General features: G+C 40.6%; 1 protein-coding gene across 1 annotated transcript in view; it reads right to left on the bottom strand.

The window, feature by feature from the left end:
- Positions 1 to 4,906: 4,906 nt before the first annotated feature.
- PRUNE2 (prune homolog 2 with BCH domain) overlaps positions 4,907 to 12,726 on the bottom strand; it is a 227,345-nt gene continuing 219,525 nt past the window's right edge. Inside the window, exons 14-15 of the mRNA XM_056118782.1 lie at positions 10,442 to 10,489; positions 4,907 to 4,991 (exon numbers count right to left, since the gene is read on the bottom strand). Of these exons, the coding sequence (XP_055974757.1) occupies positions 4,961 to 4,991; positions 10,442 to 10,489 (79 nt within the window). The 3' untranslated portion in view covers positions 4,907 to 4,960. The remainder of the gene's footprint in view (positions 4,992 to 10,441; positions 10,490 to 12,726) is intronic.

The following is a 12,726-nucleotide window of genomic DNA, read 5'->3' as shown; positions in this document are numbered from 1 at the left end:
TTAAACTCTCTAGGAAACTTAATCTCAACAGGCAATCTTCTAGTCTGTAAACCACACAGCTGGGTGAGGATTGATTGGTGTGTCAAAAGACACTGGTTTAATTATAACTCGGTGACTGTGCAGGATGATGTAATCCAGGGCAGGCGCTGGCGGCTGTGGATAGTGATGTGTCCACACAGGGAAATGGTCCGTACTGGGGAAGCTGGGGACAGCAGCTTGGAGAACCAAAGGACCCTAACACCAACTTTGTGTGGTATTTTATTGCTAAAAGGTCTGGGTTTTAGGATGGTACATTTGAACTTTCTCCCTCTAATTTATTCTTGACATTAAACCCTAAAGGATTATTTCAGATGTCGGGTTTTAATTGTCACTGTCACACACTGTCCTTCCGTTGTTCATCGATTTGCTCGAGCGGGCCCAGTAACATCTCCATTTTGAGACTTATTGTTACTGTGTTTGGCATATTGAATACGTTGCGGGTATTATGCCAGGTTTTGCCGTGTGGGCAAGATACTGATAGGGGTGGAAGAATCGAACCTGGCTCGGCCGGGCTGACTGCACGCAAGGCAAACGCCCTACCGCTGTGCTATCGCTCCAGCTGTGTTTTAATTAGCCTCCCAAATTCATCTTGCCTATTCATTCCACCTCTGCAATCACTAGAGTCTGCCAAATCCTTAAACAAATATGTTTTTTACATAAGAAGCATTGTTGTGTGTATGTGTGTACAAGTGTAGATGTAGGACTTAAATAAACAACACTGTGCTATAAACATTGAACTTTCTCTTAGTTTTCCACTCTACCCTGAGATTTGACTTTCTATAAAAGCGAAGTTTGTTGCTTTTAATGTATCCAAGGGTTTCCACCCTTTCTCTGTAATGGACACCATGCCTTGCTTTTAATTCCCATTCTCATAACTAACCAAAGGAGCAGAATGACCGCAACAGCCCACCCTGTAGAATCATGCCTTTTTTGGTTGTTGTTGTTGCCTGTGACTCTTTTCCTTTGCTCATTAGAAGACTGAGCAAATTCACTCCACAAGAATGAATTTCTAGATTATGAGACCATTCATGGGTGGAGCAACAGCATAGCGCATAGGGCATTTGCCTTGCACGTGGCCGACCCAGGTTCAATTCCTCCGCCCCCTCAGAGAACCCGGCAAGCGACCGAGAGTATTCCACCCCCACGGCAAAGCCTGGCAAGCTACCCGTGACGTATTCGATATGCCAAAAACCGTAACAAGTCTCACAATGGAGATGTTACTGGTGCCTGCTCGAGCAAATCGATGAATAATTGGATGACAGTGATAGTAATAGTGCTTTTTGTAAAGAAACTTCTAATTTGGTAACTTCACTAACTTTTTGAGAGGCAGAAGTACACATTGGTTTATTAGTGTTTTTTTCTTGTAAAAGAAATACAGTAGATATTTCCAACTCTGAATTGTGACATTGTGAAAAAAAGCAAAAACTAAAATAACAATGTATTTTATTTTTATAATTTATTATTATTGATTCTGTTTTGGTGGGGAGGATAGCTTTCCTGGTGGTGCTCAGGACTTACTCCTGGTTCTGTGCTCAGGGATCACTCCTGGTTGGGCTTGGGGATCTCTATACCATTCTAGGGATTGAACCCAGGTCGGATGCATGCCAAGCAAATGTTTTACCCACTATAATAGTTCTCTGGAACCCATTACTTAATGTATTCTACTTTAACAATAAATATCTGCTATGATATTTATCACAGGAAAGGGACAGAGAAAAGACATTCACAAAACCAAGTGATCATGGAACATAAAGATGCTAACTAAAAGAGAAACTGCTTACCCAGAAGGCAAACAACATATTTTCAAAGCTCTGTTCCTTGAGGCATGAAAAGTAATAGTGAGAAGGGAATGTTTGGATTATGGGCCACATCTGGTGGTGGCCCAGGGATCACTCTTAGAGCTGGGGTGCCGTAGGTAATGTTAGGGATCAAATTTGGAATTGGCCACTTGCAAGATAAGTGTCTTTCCCTTCATTATTTCTCTGATCCTGAAGGAAATAAAGTTTGGGAACAAGTAAATCCAAATTTAGGGCCTGAAGCGATAGCACAGCGGGTAGGGCATTTGCTTTGCACGTGGCCAACCCAGGTTCGATTCCCAGCATCCCATATGGTCCTCTGAGTACCGCCAGGAGTAATTCCTGAGTGCATGAGCCAGGAGTAACCCCTGTGCATTGCCGGGTGTGACCTAAAAAAAAAAAAAAAAAGAAAATCCAAATTTCTACTGTCTTCAAGTATCAAATGCCAAGCTTGACTGGAATCCAGAGAAAATTGCTGTAAAGTGAAGCTAGAGAAAGATTCTTGTGGACTCAAAGAAGGAGCCATAATTTGTGGAACTACTTTTTATTTCTGAATTTATAGAAGCTTTATTTATATAGTGTTGTTACATATTTTTATATTATTAATTCACAATATTTAGGGAAATTTTGTTTATTTACCAAACAGAGTCTAATTGTTCCTTTATTCTGAGCAATCCAATATATGGTAAAAAAAAAACTTTAAATATATAAAAGATTATTTTGTGCACATCTAAAAGTTTCTAAGAGAGCAGGATTCTTAGGTATTGTGATCACATGAGAGTCGCAAATAGTTATTACAACTAAATACTTAAATGAGCTCTTCAAACACAGATATCTCACATAGATTGAAGTATGTCTTAGAAGATAACCTCCCCCAAAACATTTTATGGCTTCAAGAGGAACTTCAGAACTGTCTTCCCCATTCAACACTCAGTCACACTTTCACATACGTCTGTGCAGATTTGTATTTCTTTCCTTTATCACAGAACTCAGCAAAGAACAGATGCTGCTTTGGGAAAACAATACTTTTGCCCCAATGACCCTTTTATCCCCTTCACTACAATTTTACAGAAAAAGTGCAAAACAGTTCCCAGAAGTCAGAACCCAAGCAAGAATGTTCAGAATGCAAGTGTAACTAGTTAATGATGCAAATGTTTACAATGGTCTACCTCTATCTGCCTACAGGATTTTTTTTTCAGGTTCTTCTAGGAGTCTAGTTATCTGGACTGAATGTACACGCAGCTTTTCTTTAGTATGTGCAATTATTTTGTCTTTTAAGATAATAAAATAGCAGACACCTAACTATCATGTTTATAAAGCCTGTAAAGCAGTCCCAATAGGATCACTAATCAGGAGAGATGCTATAATTTCCCAAGTAGGAAGAGGAAGCTTCAAAAAAAATGTGAATGGTGAGCCTGTTGCATGTTTGGTTGGTTGTGACAAGATTTCACTCTTTAACAGTTTTAATTAGGACCTCAGGGTCCCTGCGCCTGAGTGAACACTGGTTTCTATACTCCTTATGCAGAAGGGCCCCCTTCACTCAGCTTCCCAAACAGAACATGGCCGAGCAAAAGGGAGCTTTGTAAGCAGAGGTGCCAGGGCAACAGTGTGCAAACTGGGTGAGCTAATCAGGACACTGGGTCTCTGTACTTAGGAAAACTCCAAGCTCTCCAGAGGCTTGTCATTTTGACTTCCTACGGTAGGGACTGGCTCTGAGAGAGTGTATGCTAGCATTGTCTATCAGACCAGCCAGTTGCTATGAGGGAGGAGGCCCAAAAGAACACAACTCCACAAGATATGAAGTAAAACGGAAGCTGGGGGCTTGGGGGAGTGATGTAGGACTCACGGACAGAAGCAAGCTAACCTGTGTCTATCTCTGGAAGGTGGGTTGGGAGATAGATTTGAAGCAAAGGAGTCCAGTGAAATTCAAATTTCTACTTCAGAGCATCTCCAGGTTTAGGTGACCCAGGGCTCACAGTGTTCCAGAAAGGTCTCCTGGATGATGGGCTTTGGGCTACGGTAGAATCCTATTTTCTGGCCCATTTAAAATTTTTGCTAGCTTGTTAGTATATGCGATATTGGAGTTGAAGAATATTTCAGATCTAGGTCAGTCACATCTGTTTTTAGCCAAAGAGGAGCTTTACTTTGGCTTTAGTAAACACAACATGAGCCAAAGTCAAAGTCATACATGCGGATGTCAACATTTTCCTTGAAAAGAATAAATTTGTTGGTAGCTTTGAGACACTTTTGTATATATACAGATAGGAGGAATGGAGGGCAAGCGTATGTGTGTTGAAGCAGTATCCGCACCCTCTTCCCGTAGAGACAGTAAATGTCTCAGGAGCACAAGGGACTGAAGTGTACTAACAGCATTGGAGGAGCCCAGGATGAGACTGTCTGAAGTAAGCCTGCTTACTGCCAATGCAGAATGAGTAAACAAAGCTTTCCGTACTGTGTGGACAATGCTGACAGTTCAGGTGGAAAACAACTTGGTTTACAGTGGTTGCATAACGTGTCTGTATGAAACATGGCTGTATGAAACAATTTTAGGGTTTTATTTTATCATTTTGGGGGTGAGGGTACTCCTGCAGGACCAGAGATCAATACTGGTGCTTCTGCATACAAGGCATGTGTTTCAGCCTACTGAGCTCTCTCCCCAGCCCCAAACTTAGGATTTTAAAGTTGGAGTTATGTGGGAACAACTTACCCGGAAGCACTGGGCCCTGTGTATTTTAGACCCACAGAGGTAACCAGGAGAAATCCATATAATCTATGGAAACCAATACACTCATAACTCATAGTGAATCAAAGTCAATCTCAGTACAAGAGACAAAATACCACTGCACCAAGGATGAACAAAACATTAGATTGGGAGGTTCTACTTTCTTGCTAAGGTTCAACTAAAATCTTTGAGGCACATAATTGGCAAAATAGGAAAACACACACAATTTCCAAAAACATGTTGAGTAAACAAATTCCCTTACTGTGTTTCCCCTTAGAAATTTAGAATGGCACCAGGTAAGTGCAAAGTGTTTGAAAGAAGTACCATCAGCCCTGCCACTTCCTGGTAGGATTCAGCAGAATTACGAAGCGGACGTGATGTTTCTTCTCCCAGTTGCAACTCTCTATGGCTTTTCTTTCAGCTTCAGATCCATACTTTAAAAAGAAGGAAGAAGAAGAAAGAGAACTGCGTAAGAAACAGGTAGTCATGATTCATGTAGGTAGTATGTGCTGGCTTCCCTGCAAACCACTGCCATAGGATTTACCCAAAATAAACCATGCAAATTACTAGAGAAATCTGATAAAACAAGCCTCCACTAGTTGCCAAGGCTTTCTCTAAGACAGGAATCTTGTACATTTTACAGATTTATTTCTGGAAGCATTTCTACATCTTTGAGAATGAGTTATGGAAGCAAAACACTGGTCTAGAGGTTTAGCAGATTCGGGTAAGAAATTAATGTTTGGAACCGCAGATCTTCTTATTTTTAATGGTCATTCCTATTGGGGGAGAGAAATGAAACAAATTAATATCAAGTGCTAAATATCAAGAAAGTGATGAACAAAAAAATCTGAAGAGCAAAATCTGCCCCTCCCCTTCCACCAACAATTTATTTTCGGAAAATAAATTTTTCATAGGGGCCACACCCACAGGTGCTCGTCAAAGTAGGGTCTCTGTTAGGGATACTTGCAGAAGAAAGGGGTGACTAGATGTCCCTTGGAGGTGCTAGATAAGAAGAAGGCATGCTCTCTGCCACTTGAGTCATTCACTCACACAGTTTATAAATGGTCTGAATTCCCAAACTTTACCCGAAAGGGTTTATATGATTTAGTGAGGATTCCTGTAACCTAAGAAAGTGTGTTTTCAGCAATATCTTGTGGCTATAAACGTCTAGGGAATAAATCTGAAATGTCCCTGACCACTGTGCTTTCTTCCTCTCAGTGAGTGGACATGTTACAACTTCCTGAAACTCACCAGAGAAAAAACAAGCTACAACCAGTGAATACGCAGAGCAAGAAATCAGCCAAGAAGACAGGAAATGGCTTTGAGAATAATTTGGGAACTATCTGGCATTTTTTCTAGACCTGTCCTCCTGTTTCCTAAGCTTGGATGCTACAGTTTTGTGCTTGGCTTCCAGTTTTGCAGGTGTCTGGCATTGCTTTTGCAGCTTTGGAACTGGGCTCACCATGAGCAGGGACAACTGTCCTTACCGCACAGCTTTTCCTCCATTCTGTTCTATTGTCTAGAAAATCCTCTTCCTAGAGGTCAGTACATGGGACTCTCATTAGGGGTACATGCCCTAGCCTATGCCCGATTCGGTTTCAATTCCCAGCACCACATGGTGCCATGAACATCGTTCAATGCAGCCTCAGAGACCCCCCAACAAGGTTGGAGTGGCTCAGGGAAACCGAGCACTGTGAGGCCTAGATAGCATCATCTTGTCCTGTGGGCTGAGAAATGCTTGGGACACTTCTCAACAAAATAAACAAATAAAATCTTGCAAAGTAGTAGTAGTAGTATCAGCTCTCAAGGATCCCACATATCTTCTTATCTGCAGAGCCCTCACAGAGAGGTGATCTGTTTTCCTCCATTGTAATCCCTGTTTCTCTTCTTTAAATGTTCTTCTCATTTGATGACTGAAATTTTAGTCTTTATCACAGGTATTGACTTAGTTTCTCTTCCAGACTAAGCCTATTTATTGAACACAGTATTCTGCATATTGCATCAAAAAAGAATGTGGATCAGAATACTTAAATCGTCTTGAGAGTTTAAAGTCCACAGCTAACCTCCTTCACCTAGCTCACCTTAAAATGCCAATGTTTTCCTTTCCTTTCTTCTCTCTCTCTTCCTCTCTCTTTAAATTGTACTTGACATACTTAGGTTAAAATAACGTTTTTCCTTACAGCGTACAAAGCCCATCCACACTGTCTGTGTGTCACTTCCAATCTGCTTCTTCCTGCCTCCACCCCCAATCCTGCTTGGTAACTTCAGTTCTGAATTCCAAGTCCAGAGGTATGTTGTCATTAGATATTGTTCCTTCCTTGCTTTGTCTCTTTTTTAATCTTTGGTCGGTCGAGGAATCACTTCTGAGTTCAGAGCCAGGAGTAAGTGGAACTTGGAGGCCATATGGTTTGTCGGGGATGGAACCCAGGTTCATCATGTGCAACGCAAGTACCTACCTACTGCACCATCTTTCCTTTTTATTTTCCCTTTTCCTTTGTTTCTATATGTACCACATATGAGTGGAACCATTTGCTATATGTCCTTCTCCTTCTGACTTACTTCACTTGATGTGAGTCTCTCTAGTTCCATCCAAGTTGTAGCAAAAACAAGCATTTCATCCTTTGTCACAGCTGAGTAGTATTCAGTTGAGAATATACACATATGGAGGGGTGGGATTTTTGTTTTGGGTGATAAATATACAATTTATTTATCCCCCACTCATCTGTTATTGGACACTTGGATTGTTTCTATATCTCAACTTTTTCTTTTTATTCTATTTTTTTTTCTGGGTCTCAGCTGATGGTGCTCAGGGTTTACTCTGTGCTCAGGGATCAATTTTGGTTGGACTCAGGGGACCATATGTGATACCTAGGATCAAACTCTGGTCATCTGTGTGCAAAGCAAGGACATTGCCTGCTGTACTATCACTCTGGTCTCCATATATTGACTATTTTAAGCAGTGCTACAATGAACAAAGGTGTGCATATATCTTTTTGAGTTAATGTTATTGTATTCTTGGGACAGATGACAAGGAATGAGATTACTGGGCCATCCTGTAGTTCTATTTTTCATTTTTGAGAGTATCATGCTTTTCCCCAAGTGGCTGCATCAGATGATACTCCTGAGGTGAATGGGGTTCCCTTTTCACTGCACCAATACTCATTATTTCTGATTTTTGAGAAAGAGATCATTCTCATATGTGTGAGATGGCACCTTATTGTAGTTTTGATTCCTATGCCCCTGATAATAAATGATATTGAAAATTTTGAATAATACTGATAGATTTTTTGTTTGTTTTGCTTTCGGGGGCTGCACTTTTGGCAATGCCCAGCGGTAGCCTGGATCTATACTCTGGAATACTCCTGACATTGCTCGGAGGACCATATGAAATGCCAGAGATCGGATCTGTTTCAGCTGCATGCATGGCAAGTGCTCTACCTACTGTACTGTCTCTCCAAACCCTATTGCATGGTTTTTGATGTCTAGGTTTTTCTCATCAATTTTTGTTTGCCATGGGGCCATCCCCTACTGTGCCCCAGGACTACTCTAACATATTGCTCATAGGTGCTCCTGGGGGTGTTCAGGGCACTACGCAGAGCAGGGGATTGAATTAGACCCTTGAGCTATTGCCCTGGATGTCTTCATATAATTCGCTAAATTGACTCCTAGTCATGTGATATTTTTAGACCCAATTTTAAATGGGGCTATTTCCTTAGTCTTTTTCTCTTCTATTTTATTGTCTGCAGCTGATTTTTGTGCGTTAAATTTTGTAGCCTGCTACTCTGCTGCATTGCTTAATTATTTCTAAATTTTTTGGGGTGGAGTCTTTAAGGTCTTTTGTGCATACTATCATGCCACCTGCAAGCAGTGATCATTTTAACTTTTTTTTTTCCAGTTTGATTTATTTTTTCTTGTCTAATTGGTGTGGTTAGGACTTCTAATACTATGTTGAATCGTAATGGAGAAAACGAGCATCCTTTTCTTGTGCATGCTCTTAGAGGGAAGGTAAGGGCAGGAGAGGGAGGACAGTGGGTAAGTGCTTGCCTTGCATACAGCCTACCTGAATTCAATCCCTGGCACCCTATAGGGTCCTCAGGCCCTGCCAGGAGTGATGTCTGAGTGCAGAACCAAAAATAAACCCTGAACACAGCTGGGTGTGACCCTAAAACCAAGAAAAACCAAAACCAAAACCACAACAATAATAAGGACAAAAAAAAAACCAAGGCCAAGGCAGGGCATTATTTTAGCACTGAGAAAAGCAGAAGCGCAGGGTTGATAAGCTCAGAGAACATCCCAGGCCGTTCATGTTCCTCATCTCAGATTTCCTCTCCACCCTGGGATTATGTGTCTGATAAGTAAGGGTTTAGGAAAGAGGATGGAGAAAGGGAAGTGTAGAAAAGTGTGTTCTAAGAAGAGGGAAGTCACATGAACAGCTTTCAACATCCCTCCCTCTCAGCCCTGAAATAAATCCAAATAAGATACCATGCTTTGTTCTTTTCTCCATCTTTTCTCCCAAATAAAGCAGTCCAATATACAAATATAGATAAAGAGGCTGAAAAAGAGTGGGTAAGCCCGGAGATGTAGCAGCTAAGGCAGTGAGTGGCCCTCCAGCTTGTTAATTGATCTACCACTATTTGCTATGGGAGGAAGCTTTACTAAAAGAACTACGGCCAACTACGGGTGAACTTTTTTTTTTGCAGAATTTTTATGTGGCAATTCCAGCAACTGTCTGCACCCCAGAGAGGCAGAACAAGTGACACCTTCAGAAAAAGCTGACTTCAAAGGCTCCCTTACAGCCATTTTGGTTGTTGTGAACCTTTCTGTGTGAGCTTTTTCTCTGGAGTTCTGAGCATAAATTTGGATGGTATTTGGACAGTCAGAGGGCTGTGGTTACCGCAGAGATACTGCACTGTAATTTTCCAACTTTCCTTTGGAGCTCCAGGAAAACGAGATCCAAAGAGGACAAGCTAAACACAGCAGATGCATTTAAATCTGATTTCTGCCCTTCCCTCTGGATTCCTGGAAAAAAGAACAGAGCTAAATTCTCCACAACTCAGATGCAATTCAGAGCCCTTAATTAGATGCCCCTGTTCTCCCTGAAAGTATGTTGGCGAGCACAGTTTATTCCCTGAAATGGACTTAGTTTCAGGTTAACTAGGCAACTAATTTTACCCTTTCTGGTTTTTGAATAGGTCTGAGGTTTCAGATCCATTACATTGACACTGCATCTCTGTGACTGTAAAAAACACTGACTCTGCAAAGCTCTAGGCCATTTGGCTTAGTTAGACAATTAATCTATGGTGTTTCTAATCTCTGAAAAGTACTTCAGTTTATTCTGAGACTAAAATTCAGCGTGCATGAAGCTTTTTATATAGAACTCTCACATTGTATGAGCTCAATTTGTGTTTCTATTATTTATTTAAATTTCTAATGGGATGAGATTTGATGGGTTTAATTACCCCTGATAATATAAATATCTCTTAGAATTTTCAGAATGAGATCATTTCCATCCCCATCAACTAAAATATAAAGTTCAAATGAAAGTCCTAATTTCCACTAATTTTATAATTTTATAATTATATAATGCAAAACGCAGAGTTGTGCTTTTTCTGTGCAAATATTCTTCTCTCCAGCTCTAACACTTATTCTTTCCTCTGTTTTGGATTGAAAACATAGACTGCCAAGTAAAGAGTAGGTTTGTCCTTAACTGAACAGTGATTATGAGAGACAGTGTTATGCTGGAACATCCCTCTTCAAGTTCCAAATGTTGTACTGAGAGCTGAACATCTGAACAAGGCTTACCCAATCCTTAACACATTTTTTATATCCCAAATCTACAATAGTACAAGTAACCACAAAACTATTATTGATCATGCATTCTTACTCCTTTTCCATTGAAGACATTTCTGGATCATTGTAAAGGCAGCTAGTTCTGAGTGCAAAGATTGAAAAAAAAAAAAATGGAAGCCGTAAACATTCCTTTCACTGCAAGTACAACTCCATAAGCACAATAAACTTGACCACTGAAAGATATTTAAGGTGGTTTTATTGCTAAGACAAACACATCTATACCCGAACAGATGAAGAGATTAAGTGTTACTATCAGTGTTGAAAGATAGTTACCACCCAAGATAGTTACTACCCAAAATGAAAGAATGAAAACTTCAAATACTCCAGTGGTTTATTTTGTTCCTTTCATTATTCTATCTTATTCAGAGACTAATATTGTGATTTTTATTTGTAACCTGAATAATATGATACATTAAGCATCAAGGACAATACCACTAACCAGTCTAATTTTATTTAGATATGAACACAGTTAAGTTTCAGTTTTCACAAGAATGAGAAGTTTTCTTAGACACTGAAAGGGAAAGTACCAGTGTCAAGCTACCTTCTTATTGTTACAGAAAAGCAATAGGACATTTACTAGCATAAAGCTGAAATTTGGTGTCCTAACATTAACTTAAACTGTATATGACTCCAGAAAAAAAATAAACATAGAAAATAATAACATAGCAATTTTATTATGGTCTACAAGTGTTGTGGTATAGTGTAATATTACATTCTATATTGATAGGATTCCTCTATCAGTTTTGATGTTCTTTATTGTTAAGATTCCTCTATTAACAAACTTCAAGTATTCTTTATACTGATTTCTGATTAAGATTTATCAAACTAAAATTTTTAATGCCCATCACCCTTGATAAATATTTGACTATTGGTAAGCCAATATTATTTAAAAAAGATTCTATGAGACTTTTTAATGACTTTTTTTCACTTTTTAAATTTGTTTGTTTGGGGGCCACATCAAGCTACGCCCCTAGCTTTTGCTCAGAAATCACTTCTGACAGGATCAGGGAGCCCTTATGGGGTGCTGGAGATGGAACTTGGGTCAGCTGTGTGCAAGGCAAACACCTTACTTGCTTGTACTCTCTCTCTCTCTCTCTCTATCTCTCTCTCTTTTAAAAAAATTTATCGAATCACCATGATATAGTTACATGCTTTCATGTTTGAGTTACAATCACACAATGATCAAACACCCATCCCTCCACAAGTGCACAATTCCCACCACCAATCTCTGGAGCCCACTAAGAGCCTTTTTTAAATACGGGGCTTCACTTTGTAAAGTGAATAACTTCACAAGCTAATGCATTTGTCCGTTAGCAATTAAGATGTTTGGTTCTTAACCTTTACCAGGGTATTTGTTCAAAATGGCAGAAGGTATCTTCCTGGGAAGGACCATGAATAAGGCTTTTGCTTTCCTCTTTCCCTAACTCTCCCTCTGGTGCATGCACTCTCTCTCTCTCTCTCTCTCTCTCTCTCTCTCTCTCTCTCTCTCTCTCTCTCTCTGTCTTTGTCTCTCTGCCTCTGTCTTTGATATCTAGCCATCCTAGCAAACAAAGACAGTCAGGTGAATGCAGACAGGGCGCTAGAAAAAGCAAGAAGTCAAAATAAAATTAAGAAAGGGCAGTTTTCCAAAAGTCCTTCTATTGTTTCATAACTTTGTGCAATTCTTCTTCCAAAGAAAACAGCAAATTACATTTCATTTAATATGTAAGTCCCTGGGTCTGGAGTGATAGCACAGTAGGTACAGCGCTTGCCTTGCACGTGGCCCATCCAGGTTCGATTCCCAGCATCCCATATGGTCCCCCAAGCACCGCCAGGGGTCATTCCGGATTGCAGAGACAGGAGTAACCCCTGTGTATTGCTGGGTGTCACCACCCCCACCCCCAAAATACTTTAAGTTCCAGAGCCACAGACAGATTCTTCACTACTTCCAAATCACAACAGGTTTTCTACTTGGGTATGGTGCCACCAGCAGGTCAGTCTGAACCTGTGAGGCAAGTGCATCAGCAACCTGATGGTGCCTTTAGACTTCTAGATAACCCAAAATTGCTGCTGTGCCTTTGGCCAGACCCCAACAACTTGGGGTCAAGTTTACCAAGAAACTAAACGGCCAAAAGTTAGGTATGTGGGAGACACACCCACAAACCACCTCCGGCTCAGCTATATAATTGGAGGCATGGCCTCTCTGGTTCCTGATCAAACTGCTTAATGGCCATGATCCCAGAGACTCAGAAACAAATCTCGGAACGCAGCGCCTTTTGGCCAAAATGCGTCTGGTCCCAGCAGTAGGTTACCAGTGCTGGGCCACCCCAGGGGGGAATA

This window comes from Sorex fumeus, unplaced genomic scaffold, assembly GCF_029834395.1.
Source record: "Sorex fumeus unplaced genomic scaffold, SorFum_2.1 ptg000038l, whole genome shotgun sequence".
Classification (NCBI taxonomy): Eukaryota; Metazoa; Chordata; class Mammalia; order Eulipotyphla; family Soricidae; genus Sorex; species Sorex fumeus.
The sequence above is the reverse complement of the archived record's forward strand: the minus strand, read 5'-3'. Positions and strand labels throughout refer to the sequence as shown.